This window comes from Akebia trifoliata, chromosome 5 (assembly GCF_017979445.1).
Source record: "Akebia trifoliata isolate Shusen 1 chromosome 5, ASM1797944v1, whole genome shotgun sequence".
NCBI classification, from domain to species: Eukaryota; Viridiplantae; Streptophyta; class Magnoliopsida; order Ranunculales; family Lardizabalaceae; genus Akebia; species Akebia trifoliata.
In genome coordinates, this window is record NC_141379.1 from 32,411,938 (window position 1) to 32,433,584 (window position 21,647).

At 35.5% G+C, this 21,647-nt stretch overlaps 2 protein-coding genes across 2 annotated transcripts; both read right to left on the minus strand.

Moving 5' to 3' along the window:
- Nucleotides 1-5,457: 5,457 nt before the first annotated feature.
- LOC147402279 (transcription repressor OFP16-like) lies at nucleotides 5,458-6,111 on the minus strand. Its single transcript, XM_086441624.1, has one exon. The coding sequence runs from the start codon at nucleotides 6,105-6,107 to the stop codon at nucleotides 5,583-5,585; it is 525 nt and encodes a 174-aa protein (XP_086297750.1). The 5' UTR covers nucleotides 6,108-6,111; the 3' UTR covers nucleotides 5,458-5,582.
- Nucleotides 6,112-11,124: 5,013 nt separating this feature from the next.
- LOC147402280 (FRIGIDA-like protein 4a) lies at nucleotides 11,125-18,161 on the minus strand. The gene is made up of 3 exons (XM_086443886.1): nucleotides 17,193-18,161; nucleotides 12,675-12,850; nucleotides 11,125-11,945 (listed from the first exon to the last, which is right to left on the minus strand). Exons 1-3 carry the CDS (start codon nucleotides 18,073-18,075, stop codon nucleotides 11,439-11,441), a joined length of 1,566 nt encoding a protein of 521 aa, XP_086300012.1. The 5' UTR covers nucleotides 18,076-18,161; the 3' UTR covers nucleotides 11,125-11,438.
- Between the last annotated feature and the right edge of the window lie 3,486 nt (nucleotides 18,162-21,647).

Here is a 21,647-nt window from a genome sequence, read left to right on the forward strand (position 1 = left end):
TCCTTGGTTGACATTAGATGCCGAGATTAAGTGCACTGAGTTGGCTGATTCTAATCTTCTGTCTACGATTTTTGGCAGGTGAGGTAAATTAATTAAATAAACATTTAAATGTAATTCATTTAGATAGGCCTAGGGTACACCTTAAAATGGTATGGGTCGGAAATTTCGAAGTACAGCTATGGGATCCTTAAGCTGATGCATGTAATCCTTAGTTCGTTTTTCATTATACAGTATTTCTGAAATTACTAAAATAAATGTCAATCTTGGAAAAGAAAATACTTTGAGGAAAATTACATGCCGCGAACCCAATAACAGAGCCTAAACTAATTATGTTTGTTCATAATTTCAGATTACATTTGCTAATGTAACAATTTTGGAACTTAATTTTCTATGAAAAAAATATGGTTGGCGATGGATTGGACTCCAAATCTGAATCTGACAATTTTGGTGGATCAACTTGATCTGATAGAGACTCTATTTGATAATACTGTGCAAAGTATATTTTGATTTTGGTAATTTTTGAGAAAATTACAACTCAAACAATCTTTCCATGAAAATAATTGTTTCCCTAGAAAACTAATGATACTTCTAAGTTGATAATGATGGAGACAACATATTTTTAGCTTCGAGCATGAGAAATGTCTCTCTAGTTCTAAATTCTAATTGACGTCTAGGCAACAACAGAAGCCGCCACGTCTGCCCCCGTAATGCAAACATGTTTGTCTATATGTAACCCACGTGTCAGTACAATATGTCAAAATCTCACTCACTTGCACATGTATTCGTTATAGTTATATAAACACTTCTCTCCAAAACCATGAAACCCAATTGTGAACACGATCAATATGTCAAAAAACTCAATTGCCTATCTGATGTGATAAGTTCGGAACGAAGAGATCTACACTCTTCGGGCTCCTTGGGATACATGATTCCCTCGATATACACTTTTGTATGGAGAAGTGCAATCATGTATCCCAAGAAATGTAGATCTACCATTCTCAAATCTGTCACATCAAGATATCAGATTATTATTGGCATCTTAACTTTTACTTATTACACTCTAATTTTTTAAATTGTTTCACGTCCCAATTAAAGATTAAAACTCTCTCTTCAGACTTTGGATCAAATTATAATCTCAACATTACAACACCTGATGGACCAATTTCAGTAGTTGTTTACGATTATACTAAGTTCATATAATATGTCAAACCAAAAAAAAAATACAAAAATTTAGGGATGAGAGAGATTGTCCTCACAAAAAATCAGCCAAAACTTCTAACTCCAAAATTTACAAACCACATTGAATCTTGATCCTGGCCCATAATTTACATATTACAAATATATGATATAATTTACGTACTTTCTAACATGTTATAGGGTCATGTTATACATACTTGATCCGGATTCAATCCAATAAGATATCGGATCGGAACCTTATCGGAAAAAAAAGAAAAAACATCATTCCAAATCCGAAGTTATTAGATAGAACAGATCGGATTTTGAGTCTGATCTGATCTGTTGACATCAAGAAGAGATATATCATCAGTTTTGTCTCACTCTCCCCTCAAACCTTCTTTGAGGTTAGAAGAGCCCCTAAATAATTGGATAGGTGTTTTGGGCTGCAAGTGGTTGGATAGTGCTCTCAACCAGCTCCAATCCTGGTAACCTGATGCAATTACCATTGGAGAGGCACTCAAAGCGGCCACAATTACAGCGGTGGACAAACCAGTTGATGAGAGTGACTGGTAGTAATGTCGTCGTCCCTGGAGGTTTAGCGGCCGCGCATCAAGTCTAAATATCCATGCAAAACGAAGCTATCCAATGTTCTTGCAGTATTGGTTTTGAATCATGTACATAATTTTATTATCCATCCGACTCTCGATTTGTTTCAATAGAATTTCTAGTTAATTATATTTGATTATAATACCTCCTTGAACCAATTCATCAAGTCGACTTGGAGAAGAAACTAGTTGTGAAGCTATTGTCACAAAATCGTTTTTTTGTTTTTTCTATCATAAATAGGAACCAGAACCGAACCAAACCAAACCAAGCCAGTCCTAACTAAGGTCGGTTTGATTCGGTTTTATGGGTTGCCAATATCTTATAACCCTCTTTTGGAAGCAACATATTTTTAATGAAAAAATAAATAATGGATATGAAATTTCATATAATAAGTCACTAATCTATCCATAAAAAATTTATTTATCTATTTTCACGATGGGTTCTGAACCTATAAGCCCGACTTGTTGGGGAAAGGTAACTGACCACTTAGAGCATCATATCTTGCCCAAATCCCCCGAGTACATGTTATACCCTACAAACCACACGTACCAGATAAGCAGGGATGAATCCATGTGGATGGCTAACGAGGGGGTTTGAACTCAAAACCTCTTCCTTTTTGGAAGGATGCCTTAATCACTGCACCCAATACTCATTAATCTATGTCCCAACTACTAAAAAGCAATAAATCATTAAGGGTGCGGTTCTCAGTTTGGTTCAATTCTATACAAGCCTTAAAATGAGAACCGAATGATTGGTTCTCCATTTTCTCAACCCAGAACTGAACTGCAACTTATTCCAAATTGAACCAAACCAACCCAACGCTATCAGTTTAGTTCAGTTCACTATTTGAACCGGACCAAGTTGCACCCCTTGTTAGTAGTCAAGGTGAAAGTGGGTTCAATAGCATTTGAACTTAGGTCATGGGATCAGCACTTCACGTGCCTTTACTAACTTAGCTAAGGTGGTGTTTGTTTGCGCTATTTTTCAGTGCTTATTGCTGAAAAAAATTAAATTCAGCACTTTTGTCAAAATAGCGCGTTTGTTTACTTGTGCTTATTGCTGAAAATAAGTGAAAAAAATTCAGCACTATTTTGATGCTGAAAAAAAGTGCTGAAGCGGTAAGCACTTCGCTTTTTTCAACACGGACAAGTATGCCCTTTGTTTTTTTGAGCATGGACAAGTATGCCCTTATTCTTAAAAGGATATTACCTCTTATATCCCATGGATAAGTATATAAACACCCCACAAATTAATAAACCCACACCATAGCTAAATTATTTTGTCTTGTATGGGTTAAAAGTTTTGGAATGAGTTGATTTTTGGTGAGGATGATCTCTACAATGAGGAGATCATCCTCACAAAAAATCAGCACATCTTGAAACTTCTAACCCTATCAAAACAAGTTCAAGAACAGTAAATTATCCTTTTTTTTTTTTTGAAAACTATTTTTAACGAGTTAGAAGTTTCAAAATAGACTGATTTTTGGTGATGATGATCTCTAGACCATATAGACCATCCTCACTAAAAATTTGCTCATTCCAAAAACTTTAACCCATATAAAACAAAACAAAAAATGGCTATAGTGTGGGATGTCCTTATTAATTCATAGGGTGCTTTTATAATTACACATCCTTCATTTCCATCGAAAATTATTCATCCAAAATTAAGTTCTTTTAAAGTTGATTTCAAATTTTGGTGACTTGTATGACATTATTATTTTTAATTTGAAATTCGTGGGTTTTTATAAATAGAAATTATTATTTATAAATTGAAGATTATTTGAGTATTATTTATTATTTAAAAATAAATTGTATTTTAATTTTATAAAAAATAATATAATTTATTGTGTTTGATAATAAATAAGTATTTGAAACATGTAAACAATGTATAATATGATTATAAGGGTAACAAAGACAATTTATCAGTTTCAGCAATGTGTAACAAACATGATTCAACATCTAAACAAACAACTTTTTCAGCACTTAAATTCAGCGCTTATAAGTTTCAGCGCTTAATGCTATTCAGCACTTATTTTTTTCAGTTTAACAAACAGCACCTAAGTTGGCATCTTCAAAATAATATTCACTTATGATGTGATTTTATAACAAAATTCCTAATTAATAGTGTTTTTTCATCTTTTTATCCATGGCATTATTTGTTTTATGTGGGTGCTTGGTCATGGCATGTGTGCGACATAATTTTGTGTATAGGATTCAACCCTGAAGTTGCCATCCATGCGGTGTGGCCGCCTCCCTGGCTGCTGCAGCCAGGGCTAATCAAAATAGGTAAGTAAGAGAGAATTCTTTCTTTAGGAGTTCCTTGAGCCAAAAAATGTCACTTAGATAACACGTTAACTTAGTACCAAAAAGTTCTTTTATACTGGGAGAAATTAAAATTCACCTAAATACAGACGTACATAAGGTCTTGTTTAATATATGGATTGTAACTCTGTATGTTATACGTGATGATTTGTCGTACTGAGCAGGTAATGGGTTCGACTGGTAGAGATTAGTAAGAGTGTCTCATGGAATTAAGGACTTATTTCTCTTTAGTTTACTGTTATTTGTACCATATTTTTCAATCAATAAATATGGCAAAATCAATAAATATGGCACCTAACATAAATAGAGACTTTTCAATAAGTTAGTCCTTTTATCCATGTGCCTACTGATTCTTACAAATTTTGCTCGATTAAATGAAGTACGAACGTTTGGGACCTAAAAGATACCTTAAATTTTAGGAACGAAATATTATGGTGCCTGTGCATGTGCATTTAATTTCTCCATGGAAGCAAGGACCATCAATTGCATCTTGTCCCACTTTGAACCTGGTGGGGGCACTACAAAATATTGAATCCAATTATTTCCACATGTAACACATTACAAATCACCAATCAATGATTTTATGTTAGGGGGACAAATTGAGAGAGTGCATTTTGCTTATACTTGGCATTACTCATCTTTAGAACAAATAATGAAAACACAAATAATAAATCTATTTACTTGGTTCGACAAATTGTCTATCTCCATGGAGGGGAGGTAGAAAAATCCTTTATCAATGATAAAGATTACTCTCTCAGGACATACAGATTTACGTGATTTGACAAATTGTCTATATGTCCATGAAGGGGAGGTAAAAAAATCCACTATCAATGATAAAGATTACTCTCTATGTGTCTTTTGTAACTCTCTAAGTCACAAAGAAATCCTATCAGAAAATACATATCTACCCAAAAGAAACCTTTCAGGCCGAGCCCACTACGCTTACCTCTTGATGTCGAATCCCAATAAGAATATTAGACATCTTACAACAAGTTTTCTCTGTGAAAAGGAGGCTGAAAGTCATCTAAGCCAACCATGCCTATGGAGTCAAGAACCACAATTGATAATTCTTACTGGGAGGAACATATTTAATTTGGATTCTTAAGCTTAATAGACCCTAGAAAACGTGTATTAATTCATAGAAAACAAGAATCTCTCTCTTGAAAAATGCATTATCTTCCTTTCATCTCGACCGTATGGTTGATGTTGGATGGAGAATCTCAAAAGCAATTTGAGGTTAGGAAAATACCTAAAGATAAGTGCAATTTCCAAATTGTAGTTATGTACTGAAATTAGCAAAAGATACAAGTACAGCCAAACAGGACTCAAGCAAAAAAAAAAAAAAAAACACATGACTTAAAATTCAAGATAAAAAAAACTATAGACTTAATGATAAATAGTCAAAGCATTATTTGATTTTTAGGTGAGATATAAACAAACCACCAACGTTGGCCGGAACGTCAGATTTTCTGCCACCTATCATCCTTTTGTGGAAATAAGGACAGTGCGGATGAGATCAGAAAAAGCCGCCACGATGAACTTATGAGTGTGATTTGGATTAAGTGCAAGATAGTAAAAGAGCAACTCATGCAAGTAATCACAATCAGCTCTAACATCTGACGTTAATCCTCTCGCTTCGACCATCTCTTGCATGGATAATCGGAAATCATTGTACGGATCAGACGAGTAAGTCGTAATGGGGAGGCCACCACAGATTAATGTGTCGGGTTCCGACGGGTATTTAGAGTTAATTATGGAATTGGAAGGGCCGGGGGAGGAGAAGAAGAAACGTTGGGAGGCGAAGATGGTGTCGAAGTCGGGAGAAGTGGTGATATCAGAGTTTAATGGGGAGAAATGGAAGATTTTGCCAAGATTATTAGACATTTTTTTTCTTCTCTTTAGATGTATAATTGGACTTTTTTGAAGAGCGACGGGAAGTGAAGGTGTGAAGGTACGTATAGTTGTTTGTGTGGAAATATATGGAGATATGTTTGTTTTCCCCATTGAATTAAATGGGTGATGACTTGATTATGACACTACACAACGGTAAAACAACCATTCAACCATTTATTAATATATAAGTCATGATGTGGCACTAGGACTGCACCATTTGTGTGGTATTTATAAAGAGAGATTCTATTGGCACCCCAACTTTTACTTATTGACAAATTTAGGGGTCCAACTCAAAATCAGTTGGCAATGAGTGGAGAGGCTCAGGCATGGTTTCAAAACTCATCCGAGATCGAGACGTATCATCTGAGTTAACTCAGTATCAGGGCTGAACGACAAATGCACAAGTCACTTTTTTTTACCAAGATTTAATACCGCACATTCAATTTTTTGATTTTTTGAATGAAACGTCTCAAACATATCAGAAAACTCGTCTAGGACAACTCGATATCGGGTATGGACGAGACGAGATGTGAAACCGAATTTTAAAACCATGGGCTCAAGACCTTATAAGGAGAGAGACAAGGCAATTTGTGTCCGATGTGAGACTAAACTCAACACGTCACATCCCATGTGGAGATAATAATTTGAGTCAAACCTTTGTAATTTTTGAATCGTGTGTTTTCATCTTCAATTGGGGTGTGACCAATAATTTAATAAATTGGGGCGTTATAAGTAAAAGTTGAGGTGCCAATAGCAACTCTCTTTAAAAAAACATGAAAGATATCATATAAGAACTTTGAAAATTAAACTAGAAAAAAATAATCAGGATCAAGTATCATGTCCCGTTTCTATAGAAATAGGAACAATATCAATGTGGCACCAGCTCCTAAACAAGCCGTTTTCTATATTGAACATAGCCCAATATGTTTAATCTCCAACCAAAACGCACCATATGTTGTTATAGGAACAAGACACCGCTCTAGATCAAAGAGTGGATCCTATGTGGTACTTTTTTCCTATAGTTTCGTGTAGTACTATTTCAATATTTGAGACGTCATGCTGAAAAATAAAATCTAACCCAGCGGTCATGTTTTAATCATGATTTGGAAAAAGGAAAAAAAAATTGAAAAAAACTTCATTTTTAAGCCTGGTCAAAGAGATTGAAAATGAACTGTCACTAAAACATTTCAATGAAGGCTACCACAAAATATGATCCCTCTGGATCACGACACAAATAAAGAAAGGAAGAAAGAAAAAGAATAAAGGATAAAGGTAATATTTGAACAAAGGTTTATCATTATGAAAAAATGGTGCTAAACAAGGAATTGCATGATACTACGTTTATTGAAAAAAAAAATATTATTGGTTTCGCCGATGTGGTTAAACGTGGGTAAAGAGGTGAAGAGTTTGATTCCTCTCTTTTCTCTACTATGTCATCGTGTTATTGATTCATCAATTTAGCATAGATTTTTTATTATTATTAGAGTTGCGATAAACTGGCACTCTTATTAACACTCTTGATGTGGCAGTGCACAAAACCATAGATTTTCCTCTTCATGATATATAAGGAAAAAGATCTATGATTTTGTGCACATGTCACGTCAAGAACGTCACTTTTAGCAAGTCAGTTTAGCATTAATCTTTTTAATTAACATCTATTGTATACTCAATATCCTTCATTTGTTGGATTCCAGTTGCCCGTCCATACATTGAAAAAATGTTTGGTACAATATTTGGCTCCCTTTAGGGCCTCCGAATGCCACCTATATGGGAAAGCGTTCGAAGGCCATAAAGAGAGCCAAACATTTTTCAAAATAGGGGTTAGAAGTTTTAGAATGGGTTGATTTTGTATGAGAATGATAAAGAGATCATCCTCACCAAAAATCAGTTTATTCCGAAACTTCTAACCCTAGTTTACAAGTTGAAGAATCATGAACCGGCTGATTTTTGTAAACCACTTTTGATGGGGTTAGAAGTTTCATAATGGACTCATCTTTTGTGAGGATGATCTCTATGATCCTCACAAAAAATCACCCCATTCCGAAATTTTTAACCCATACATTAAAAAAATGTTTGGCACAATGTTTGGCTCTCCTTAAGGTCTCCGAACGCTACCTATATGTATACACACTAGAGTTCTCCCATTAAATGGATAAAAGCGAAAAAAAAAATTGAGATATTTTTTAAAAAAATTTTGAGGTTAAAGGTAAAAGGAGACAAATGAGTTAAAATGAGTAAAAGATGATATATATATATATATGGGTCCCGTTCGCCACCCTTAGTTTTACCACACACTTTAACAAACGCGTTTTGTCTTACATGGGTTAGAAGTTTCGGAATGAGCTGATTTTGGTGAGGATGATCTCTATGGTGAGGAGATCATCCTCACCAAAAATCAGCTCATTCCAAAACTTCTAACCCCATCAAAATTGATTTATAAAAAATGGACGGTCCACGATTTTTCAACGTGTAAACATGGGGCTAAACATTTCGGAATGGGCTGATTTTTGGGGAGGATGATCTTCTAATCATAGAGATCATCCTCACCAAAAATCAGCTCATTCCAAAACTTCTAACCCATGTAGGACAAAAAACGTTTGTTAAAGTGTGTGGTAAAACTTAGGGTGCTGAACATTTCCCTATATATAGGGAAATGTTCAGCACCCAACCATTTACCTAACAATTTGCCCAACATATTTTTTCCTACATGGTTTAAAAGTTTTGGAATGGGCTGATTTTTTGTGAGGATGATCTCTATGGTTAGAAGATCATCCTTACCAAAAATCACCCAATTCCAAAACTTCTAACCCTATGTTTACAAGTTGAAAAATCGTGGACCGTCCATTTTTTGTAAACCATTTCTGATGGGGTTAGAAGTTTTGGAATGAGCTGATTTTGGTGAGGATGATCTCCTCATCATAGAGATCATCCTCGTCAAAAATCAGCCTATTCCAAAACTTCTAACCCATGTAGGACAAATCATGTTGGGCAAATTGTTGGGTAAATGGTTGGGTGCCGAACGGGTATATATATGGTAAAATTAGAGGGGGTAAAGAGAAAAAATAATAAAATGATTCCACAAAAACTGTAGTTGGATGGGATGTTTATTCTAGTTGGATGAAAGTTTATCCCCCACAAAAGTAGACCTTACAAATATTTTTTTATTATATAACTAGAGTTCCCTAAGCCTACGGCACATGCATATTCTTTCAGAGTAAAGAGGTAAAAGTGGGGAAAAAAAATAAAATTAAGAGGGTATTATTAAAAAAAAATTGAAGTTAAAGGATAAAAGGTGAATAATAATAAAGTAGGTTAAATTAGTAAAGTTTGAAGGGATGAAGAGAAAAGATAATAAAGTGTGTCCCACAAAAATTGTGATTAAGTGAGATATTTGTCCTAATTGGATGGAAGTTTGTCTCTCACAAAAGTGGACCTTACAATTGTGTGTGTGTTTGTGCCCATGAATTTTGGAGGGCTGACGGGTTAGTTGGCTAACTTGACAATCCACGTGCGATCCAAATGATGAGCTAGTCAAACTTCTATACTTCTATATATATTTAAGGAGTTATGTTGACAGGGCAATCATGTAGCGTATGGACCAAGGTCCTCCTAGGTCACGTGAGTATCTCATGCTTAAGATTGCTTTTGGGGTCCAAATTAATGTGTCTCGCAAGGCCAATGATTTTTAGACTCAATTTTTTTTTCATTCGGTTTGTAGCCAGCTAGCGTGCCAAGGGCATAGAGCCATAGATCATTTTCTTGTATATCCCGAAGAAATCAATCTATGATTCTGTGCCCTTGTCACATCAGCCGAGTATAAACCGAATCCGAAAATCAGACTCTTCCCACAAACCCTTCACATAGAAATCGAAAACTGAAAGTTAGTAGAAGTACACACAAAAAAAAAAAAAAACAAGTCATATATTTGTGAAAATGATAAAATTTGGATATTTTCAATTGAAAATACTCTTGGGTTTTTTATATATTTTATATTAATGATAATGAATGATTAAGATACCCTCCATTGTCATTCTAAAATAAAAAGTTGAAAGACCCAAAAATAATCAATCCTTTCCATATAATTACCAAAGCAGTCCAAAGACAACTACCTACCTTGGTACTATGTATCCTGTGATTTTTACTTGCAGACTTAAATCTATCAATTGTTCAATCTACTTAGAAGAGTATGTCAAATCAAACATTTTTTTAAAGAAAATTTTGTTTATGTTAAATCAATTTTTTGAAGAAAATAAATTTCCTCTTAAAATGGTGAATGCTATGCTTTTAGTTTTGTGGGTGGGGGTGAACTCAAAGAGAATAGCAGAGGATTATCATCCTATGTGTTTGGGTAAGATATTTAATTTCTTTGGAAAACATTTTTCAAGTCGCGAAACAAAATGTCAAAATAATTTGTGAGGCAGGGTAATCATGAGAGACTTACCTCATGATGATTTTCTAATTAACTGGAAAGAATCAAGTAAATAAATACGTATTAAAAATTATTATATGCTTTTGGATATCTAATTTTTAAAATTTAAAATTATATTTTTCTTAATTTTGAAAAAACAAAAAAATAAATAAATAAATAAAGCTTTTGACTTGAGCCTTCTAATGATTGGATGAATTCTGATCATCAGTTCCCACCCCGTATATTCGGATTTGGATCAGGATTTGGGTTCTGATAAAGATCTTATGTAATATCTTTTATCAGATCGATTCAGCATCAACAATAATGACCCATTCCAATAAAATGTATGGAAGTAAATATATTAGAATCACGACTCACAATCGAGAGAGTGTGAAGTGGATACAAACTCACTAAAAGAAGACATCTTAGAATTATCAATCATTAAAGAAAAAAACGATTTGATCAAAACTTATCTCGTTGGCGATAAATATCGAAAGTGAGATCTAAATTTTGAAGGGCTAAATATGGCCAGAATTTTAAAGTAGGTGGGACGTGCTAGTGCTCCACACCACATCAACTGTTGGGCTAGGTAAAGCTTGTTTTAAAACTACATGTAGTCAATCACTTGGACTCCCAACTCCAACCTAGCAAAACTGTTGGCATTTGTTTTTCAGTTGAAACCCATTCTTGTGAAAAGAATGAGCAAAAACACAAAATAAATATGCAACAGTATCTGCTATAAGTGAAGCTTACCAGAGCAAATGTTTCCCTAGTCTACAACAGTAAACCACCTTAACCGATTAATTTTCACAATCACCTACTACTACTACAAGTTCAATCAAGATTAGAAATACATGTTCACCTTGAACAAGGGACACAACAGCACACACACGGCTACCATAAGTGGTTAGTACTTAGTAATTACAAACAAACCATTTTAGAAAAAAAGCAAATGAGGGTTGGGGTCATCATCAGTGATTCAGTGTTACCAGATTTGAAGAGTTATCCCGCTGTGAAAGACTGATCTCAGCTTTTTATCGATAGTAAGCCTGCTGATACCCTGGTGGTGCTAAACCATTGCCGTATCCTCCGTACGCCGGATAATTCAAGGGTGCTCCTGGGTATGACCCTGCAAGCATTGGAGGAGCGGCTTCTTCTGGAGAGTACATCATGGCTGGTGGGCTCCTGCTACCATACATGGTTGGAGCTGCGGGCCTATCGTAAGCGTAAGTGGGAACCCCAGTTGGGTATTGAGCATGAGAAGGTGAACGGACGAATGTGGGAGCTGTGACTGGGAAGGAGGATACGTAGGCATTAGTAAGACGACCCGCCTTGGCAGGAGGCATGGGACCTCCATTGCTGGCACGGGTTCGTTTGTTGGCAGGAACTGCAGACGGCTTTTTCTTCTCAACCTTGGCCTTCTCTAGCTGTTCGAGACGCTTTCGGAGGCTTTCAGGTGGGAACTCAGCCTCAAGTTTGTACTCCTCAATGCACTTGATGACAGCTCGGAGTGCTGACTGCTCTTTGCGTCCAGCTAGAAGCTGCAACAAACATTGATGTAATTATCTCTTGCTTTGTTTTTGCATCTTCGGGAAAATATAATGCACAACCTTAAAATGCATCTAGTTACAACCTTTTTTACAGTGCCACAACTTTTCCTGAAAGCACCCCAATTCATACAATTTCAACGAAAAAATTTGCACAAATCTTGAGGTGCTCTTAGTAAGAGTTGGTGAGGCAAGAAAATCTCTCTTTTTAAATGGGGCGCATACCTTTCAGATGATCATAATACCCTCACAAACACAAATGTAGGATCATTTAAATTCTAGCATGTTAGGACATTTCTGGTTGAGCTGCAAATAGATTTTTCGATACATTTTATTACTTTTTAATGGGGAGGGCATTTTTGTGCCAAGACAAGAACTGAGCCATTTTAGTAGCATGTACAATTTGACATGGTTTATGGGACGAAACAACATAGTAAAAGTGGTGGATGATGCCAATGTGAACAGAATCCCTGAATGAAATCTAGAAGAACTAAATATGCAACTTTCAGTAGATCAGCATAAGCTTGTATTTTTATTTTTTTTTTGTCTTTTTTTTAAGATGTACTCACAGCACTCTTCTAAGAAAAGCACAGTGCCATGGAAGTAGTAGATCTGACAGCATATATAAATTTTAGAAGCAGTAATACACCTTGGTTATAGTTTAAAAAAAAACAAAACAAAAAAAAAAAACAAAAATTCAGGATGATAAGAATGAAGAAATACCCCAGCACGGCCAGTATTGTTGCGATCCTCCAAAATAGAAGTTGCAGCCTTCTTTGAATCCTTGAGAAATGCTTTCAGCAGGGGAACAGGGGGGAACTTGTCAACAAGACCAACTTCATAAGTAAAATGTACAGCATCAACCTGCTGTCCCTTGCTGATCAGTTCTTCAATCATGTCTGCAAGTAACAACAGCATTGCAAGCCATTAACCTGAAATCCTACCCTATATCACATTATTGTTAATGGAACAAAGCCCATCACTAGAGACAAATCACATAATTTCCCTCCAACTTGTATGTACAGATTAATCAAACAGGTTATACTAGCAATGAGGCATCATCCAACATGATTTACAAGCTGTCGACCACCACGAATGCAAAGCAAACAAATTAAACCTCAGAAGCAGACAGCAGGCACATAAAAAAATTAAAATCGATGCAACATAAACGGTACTATGAAGTGAATCTCCATTATTAATAGATCAAGCTTCCTTCATTATGCCACCTACCACATTTGAAACATGTTCACAGAGAAACAAATACATCTTGGCATTGTAACAAAACACTAGCTTTCCAGTTCATTTCATCTGAAGCCAACAATAGATCAATGAATCCACTGGGAATAATTGTTGACAACGAACTTCCATTGGAAAATTTTAGTCATTCTGCATTGTACCAACTCTATAAGAAAATCCATCAATTCTGTTGAGATATGTACTACAATCACGATCTGATGGTGATGATGATAAAGAAACAATAGCACATTAACAAGAAATAATGATAGGAGGATCGTCAAAGAAGAACACGAGATTTTATTTTTGCCCAAGTTTGTGTGTCGGGGGGAGAAGATAAGTAACTCTTACTAAGAATGAAGGGGGGAGGGAAGAAAAGAAGGAACAGAAAATTTCAAGGATTCCAATGCACAACATTCGCCAATTTCTAACAAGTTGGCAACATTTTTGACACTTCTAAGGGAAAACAGTACAAAAGTTTAGGTTTACCAGATCTTGAAAATTATATTTACCCCACATATTGTTATATGGCATTAATACAAAAAGTAATTATTTCAGAAGCTAAGCTCAGTAAATGAATCGTGTGGACCCATAAATACTTATAAAATGCATATAGAGAAGAAAGTATGCTTAATTCCTACAGGATTCTGAAATACTAAATACTTACGATGCACATAGAGCAATACCCACATACACAAGAAGCTATCTTTTCAAACAACATAACAATCCATCCCAACCATATATAGGAAACAAATAATGAAAGATAAAAAGGTAATGGAGTAGATCTGTAAGCTTCTGTTAAACCTGTATGCATGAGCATAGGAAAATAAAATTCAACCAGATGTGCACTGTTCACAAAGAAAAAGATTCAACTAGTATTGATGATAATGGGTTACACAACCACACAATGTGTTACTCATTATAAAATGGAATAGCCATCACATGGGAAATGCTTCAGAGTCCCATGACATGTCAGAATTTACTGCCAATCCATGGATAAATCTTCATGGTGATGCATATCCAGAAAAGAAAAATGTACATGAGGGACACCTGAACAGCCCTATTTGTCATCTCTCATTTTCAATCCAACGTATCTCAGAAGTTGGGCAGATTAAAAAGAAGGCGTCCACTGATTAGATGAATTTGACAAGACCTGTGAAACCCACAAATCAATGGGTATCATCAATAATGCATAATTTATAACATATGGATCGGAAACATTGCCCCAATGACTATATCGTCATCATCAGTGCTTTATCCCATCTATTTGCGTCCAGGCCACATGACTGTTGAACTTCCATTTGATTTTTGAAACGATATGCTAAAAGAACTAGCAAAAGCTTACAACCTGATAAAACCCTCCATCTGTTGTTGAGATTGGCAATACAAGGCTAAACTTCCACATAGTCGAGCTTGTAACAGCTACTTGAATTATAAATGAATTGTGACAGCTATACACAATGTCCATCTACATTCAAATATAAGTGTCTATGTTTTAATAGGCAGACATGGTTGTTTATGTTATATTGATTAAACAAAATACTTGTTGTGCTCAAGTAAGTAAAGCAAATACAAAATGGTAGAGATTGCCTAAGAAGCAACCATCAATAGTTATCTTTGCTCTCCCAATATCCAAAGTCCCCAAATCGGTTTAATAGTTACCATTTTATTTTATTTTTTTGAGTGGGTAAGTTGGGCTTGAACCACGACCTCAAAGTTGCATTGCATTGTTTTTAATAGCGACCACTATTACCACCTATGACAATCACATTTACATCATTCCCAAAGTCAATAATTTTAATCTTGGGACTTCCTTCACAAAAGAGAATTTAAAATGCATTTCTACAATTTGGAGCGCTGAAGACACTTCTCAGGAAACAATTCATAAAGTTTTTAACAAACTAAATTATGTAGCGTTGATCGAAACCAAGAAAATTGTTGCAATGGGATCATCCCTAAGTGAAATCAATGAGCCTATACCTAAAGAATTGAGTTTATTTAGTTTAGAATCTTATTGGGATTGTCTATCACTTTATTAGGCGTTTATTAATAAGTTTCATAAGGAAATTGTAAGGATTTTCTTCTTTGCTTTGATTTGAATGAGGAAACTGTAGGAGTTAAGAGAAATTCTTCAAGTGGTGTGATTCTGCTCTAGAACTTGTGAGACTCTAGTTCCTCATCTTGTATGGATTAGGTCTTGCCATTCTGCATCAATTTCAATATCAAAGTAGGGTTCAATCCTAGGACCTATTGATTATGGACCCACCAAACTAAATCAATCAATGCACCCCCCAAAGAATTAGGGTTTATTTGGCTTATTGATTTTATAAGGATTGTCTTTGATTTTATTGATAAATATAAAGTGTAATTAAATAAAAGAGAGGAGGTGGTCAAGAAAAAAACCTATCAATACAAGAAAGAAATAGGAAAAAACTTGCCTACTCTTAGATCAAAGCTCAGCTCATCTAAATAAAAAATTCTCAGAAAAAAAGGTCACTTTAGAACTCAATAAACACCTTACACCAAAAAAATAGGAACCCAATAATACAAATGATAATCTCCTAAAGGGATGAACTGCCTTTGAAAGATTTTCCATTTCTCCCCACCCAAATACCCCAACAAACAGCAAAAGGAATCAATCTCCACAAGACCATTTATCTAGAAGCAAAGGGCTTTGATCTTCAAACCATAGACCACATAAAAAACGGAAGCAAGGAAACACTACAAAGTCCATAATTGGATTTATTCTTTGTTATCATTAATAGTTGAAGAATTGAATGGAAAGTTTTTTAAGGGTCTAGAAACCTTATGATTGTAGAGATATTGTCCGTTGAATGATGTGATGCTACTCAAGAACTACTAAGACTTCAGTCCCCCATCTCGTGGATGTGGCCTTGTTGGTTGGCACCACCAAACAAGCCATTCTCAATGAGATTCCTCCATCATTTCCCAATCCTACTAGCTACAAACATCAAATTGAGTAACCTCATCCATCCCAACCTAATCTACTTAGCTGCTTACATACATACATATAACATCAAAGCCTTATCCCAAAGCTAAAAAATTTGTTCCTCCATTCCCAAAGCCGCCTCTTATGCCATTAAAAGTGTGTTCATATCCGCTTTCACCATCTCAATCCACATTCTTTAGAATCTTTCTCTGACTCTTTGAGAATCTTGAACTTGAATATTTCTTCTAATAGGGGTTTTAGACGACCTTCTTTGAAGATGCCCAAACCATCTCATTTAACTTTCTCTGAGTATTTCACCTATTAGAACTATTCCTACATTTTCTCGAATGTCTTCATTTCTAATTTCGGTAAAGTTGGTACCTTCACTTGGCCTTATATATGTTCTCAAAGTTTAGATGGTCCCTTGGAACAATAAGTACAAGCAAATCAAAGTTTACATATTTGTTCTAGACAAAATCATGGATCATGAATAACTCCGAAGCATTCCAATGTAGTAGCCCTTTTAAATCATATGGCAAGTGACCAAATATCAAAACTTGTCTAAAGATACATCAAGCAGATGCAAGGAAAAGAGGTCAAGGTTCCCAAATCCCATCAGATTCAAACATTTCGACCTTCTAAAGGCAACTTTATACTTAAGACATCTAATTGAGAATTTGTTGGATGCATCAAAAATCTTATTCTGATATCTACAACAAACATTTCAAGGCGTTTGTGGAGAGTGTGATGCTTTCGACATCAAACATATGTTGACAGATTGAAGGAAATTATGAATATTTTAGTCATTATTGGAAAATTTTATAAAACTCATGATGAATATTGAGATTTCTACTTATGTCTTCAAGTGTAATTTTATCACTTACTACCTACAATTCTTCCAGGTACCTAAATCAAAATCTACTTCAAACTTAAAACATAACATTGAGGTCTGACATGGAAGAAACTTTCCAACAAAACCTATAGCATGAACTTATTCAGAGAAAATAATATAAATTACAGAAAACATTAACAGAAAGAAATTGAAACCAACACCATACCTTCCATTTTATCACCTAAACCAAGCGAAACTGCAAGCTTCGGCATCTGCTTCCGCCAAGCAGAACCGACCACAAGCTTCCTATACAAATTCGCATCCTCCTTCGAAACAATCCCAAAAGTAATCAAGTGCTGCAGAAATGTGTGCACATCCGGCGTCTTCACATTCTCAATTCCTCCACGCTGATCCAAACTCTCCTTCCAAGCATCTGCAATTTCCTTCGCTCGTTCCTTCATCCTTGGAGTCACCAAAGGCCGAGAATTCCCAAGAACTGGATCCATTACAACTGGAATAAGAGATTCCAGAACCAGCACACAAGCCCACCCTAAATCATTCGATCGCTCACTCTTCTCATCCCTCTTATCGACTGGAAAGACAAACGAAATCGCTTCCAGAACAAATTTAGCCGGATCGATACAATCCGCCAAAGCCAGAGGGATCTGAGATCGAAGCAGATCCAATTCTTTCTTCCTAGCGATCACGAACTTCCAGAAACCAGCAGAATCCATCTTGGTACAAAAAGATCTCAACTTTAACAACAATCCTTCCTCACTGTCGGCTAATTCCTCCTCCTCGCCTTTCTCAAGAGCGATCAAAGCAGCTTCCTTGCGTTCTTCCACTTTAACAAGCGCAATCTCCACGTTTCGATCGATCGTAACGTCTCGCTTCTCAAGAACATCGAGGGTTTCCTTGGTTTTGTGATCTAGGGTTTGGATTTTCATCTTTAAAGCCTCGGATTTCTTCTGGAGAACTTGCTCTAACGAAGAGAAGTGATCTGATAACTCTTTCCACAACAAAGTACAGCTCGTCATGAGAGATGTTTGCCTCTGAAAGTCATCGAAGCTCTGGAACATCTCCTCGCCTGTAATGGCGACCGACCCCATGGTTTCTCTCTCGTTCGCTCTGTAAATCTGAAAGAGAGCTAAACCAGAAACCCTAGAAATCGAAGACTTGTAAAAAGGGCATGGTGGTGAGTGGAGAGGTAGGCGATAAAGTAAGAATGGAGGGAAGATCGTACTAATTCTACACGTGTACGAATGATAACATGGCGCGTGGATAGATGTCGCTTAAAAAGCAGTGCCTTTGAGTTTATGTTAAGATGTTCGTGGGGTGCGAATAGCTTAACGTACGCACAACCCCCTCGTGCGAAAGGATAAAATGAGCTGGGGCGGCTGTGCCTGAAGGGTGCGTGGGATTATTAGGTTTAAGTGTGTTGTTTGCTTGATGTTAATTAAATGCTGCCTTTAATTTGACACGTGGCTGTTTTATGTTGATTTAACAGCTAGCAGCAAATCTCTCTGTCTAGATTAGCCTGGTCGCAGTCACTGAGACTGTTAGAGAAGGTGGCACGTGCGTTTGCACGTGATTAACATATCTCTTAAGGGCTACTATGATGACTCCGTGTGAGGTGCAAGATTTGAATGGGACATTGTAACCTTGGAAACTGTATATTTTCCTCAAGTCCCTCTCAGACGTCAGAAGAACTAACTTTATTTTGTAACTTTGTTAGGGGCCCAAATCCTAAATTATTAACCCCTCCGCAACCTCTTAGAACTCCTGCAGTGTAGGGTCGATATGGAGGATTTTTCCATTAATTCGACAAATCAACTGTACTTCTGACCCAATAAAATTTTGGGTCTCTGGGCGTTTGTGTGATATTTGCAAACACTAATGCTGGGGTCGACATTGGATTTGCAGTGATTCTCACATTTCTGAAGTGGAGGTGGAGATGCTTTTTAATCGTATCTATAGAAAATGTGTCTATGGTTTTGTGTGCACCCCATGATAAAAATGTGAGAGTCGTAATAAATCCCAATGTCACCCCAGCACGACTTATTTGCAAAAGAAACTTTGATGTTTAAGTTAGATTTGTAATTAAATTTTACTTGGAATACTTTAAAAATATTAATTATAATTTTATGACACCCCCCTAACACACACTCTCGTACGCTACTTGACGTATACATACGTCTAATTGTGTATCCCCCGAAAATAATTATGATTCTAGCACATGCCACGTTTGGGGGCGTGTATCAAAGGGGGAGTCAGAAAATCATAACTCTAATAATAATTCAAGTAAGGTTATGTCTATACTTATATAGGTTTATCCTAAAGCTTTTTAGAAAAAAGTTTGTTAACGTGTCTACTATTGACGTACCATTATCTCCTTTCCTTATTTTCGGTAATCATATTTGTTATTTTTCGCAACATCATCAAGTACGAATAGATTTGGCATTCCCTATGTATTGTTTTCAAATCCCAATCACTTATTGACTAGCTCTTGCAATATGACATTTCAGCGTCCAAGGTCCCTAGAGGCAAAAACTCATCCCTTTCAACGTAGTTGGGCTCTTTAATCTTGAGCTAAATACTTCCCATTACATAGGTCTAGTTGATGGTTGCTAGTTATCCCATTGGAGATTCCTAAAAACTTGATATGATGGTGGTAATGCATTATATCTTCTACACATACAATCAAATTAGGTAATAATTATATAGAAGAAAAAAAAAAAAAAAAAACTCCTTATTATTTATTTTTCCCCTTTAGATAACTAAGCAACACTGTTCTTTCTCTATATAATGAAGTTGATGGTTGAAATCAATAATTTCGACCAATTATGATTGCCTACCAAGACTTATCCATGTATTTTAGTGTTGGTATCATGGTTTTTAAACTTGTTCGAGATCGAGACATATCGTTCGAGTTAACTCGGTATCAGAGCTGAATGAGACTAACTCACAAAGTAATTTAAAACGACCATGTATCGTGCGATAAATGAGATGTCTCAAACGAGATTTTCCAATATCTCGTCCGAGACAAACGAGACCTCATAAAAAATGTATAAGTTGCAAGTTAACCGATACATATCAAACGAGATTTCCAAAATCTCGTCTGAGTTAAACAAGACAAATGAGTTAAAGTCCTCGGCCCTATATTCTTTCACCCAAATCGATTTTTCTTCATCTTCTTAACCAAGTGAACAAAAAAAAAAAAAAAAGATTTTGAAGAAAAACTTCAAATTTAATTAATTTATTTTTATAGGTATATATTTAATTTATTTATTTTGAAAGGTATATATTATGATTATTTTTTTTTTTTTTGATTTTATGTTTTTTTGACTTCATTTTTTAATAAGAATCATTTTTGAATTTTTTCAGAAATTTTTTGATTTTTTAAATAATTAAAAACCATTGTCTTGACACGTATCATCCGAGTCAACTCGGTATTAGAACTGAACGAGACGAGACGTGAAACCGAGTTAAAAAACCATGGTCGGTGTCCTTGTACCTGTCCAGGACACGTACAACCTTTGTGCCATTGTTAGAAGTTGAGGCACACATTATCGCATTCCAACCATAATAAGTGGGGCACTTTCCCTTTAGTTGAGAATTATTGGATGCGACTCTCGAGCGTCATGGATTGAGAGATGGTGTCTATCTAGTTTGTTGTTTCTATTCAATCTTTGTGGGATCAAAACTCCTTTGCTTAGAGCATCTCCAACCCGTGACCTATGCCACTATCCATTTCCTCTTAACTACCATTTTGGATTGTGAAATTCAAAACAAGAGTCTCCGACACATGACCCATCCTACTACCCATTTTGGGTTATAGGATTTTCATGACCCAAAATGATTAGTTTCACACGACTTCTCCATTTTTTGGAGGGAAAAAAAAATTTAGACAATTAACTGAAAAATATTACTATTTCAGACCATTTAAAATTTGGGTTAAATTAAAAAAATATTAAAATATTTATGGATAGCAATTTTTGAATAGCACGATTGGAGTGCGGACACCATGAATATCCAACGTGACTATCCATAAGCACATTGTTACCCATAAAATGGGTATGGAGATGGATAATCCCCGTTGATCTTATAATGTTGAACAAGTAGCTAAGATTTTTTATCCAGTGGGGCATCCAATTAGAGGAGGGAGGAGATGTCACCAAATACAATATTTCCATGAGATCCAAGTGGTATGTTCAGTTGGAGTTTGACATCCTACAATTATACTCGTAGACACCATAAAAATCTTTATAAAAAAATGAAAAAAAAAATATACACAAATGTCAGCGTATAATAAGAATATATATTTTATTTTTATAAATATAGTTTTGTTAAAATATATATATATATATATATAATAAAGGGATCGAGCAAAGCGACGTACAAGTATAATGAAAATAAAAAGATCGAAACAAATAAATGTGAAACTAAAAGAAGATGAAGATGGGGTTAATGACAACTACATACGATCTTATATAATAAAACACAATAGTGGACCACAGTCCCTTTATCTTCCCACATGAAAAAAGGGTTTAGATATAATATCACTTTGCATCTCGAGGATAACTTTTAACTTTATCGTCACCATAGTTTTAAAACTCGACTCGTCTCAAATGTCTATAGTGTCAACTCAAATCCAAAACCCAAGTGTCAACTCAATGGAGTT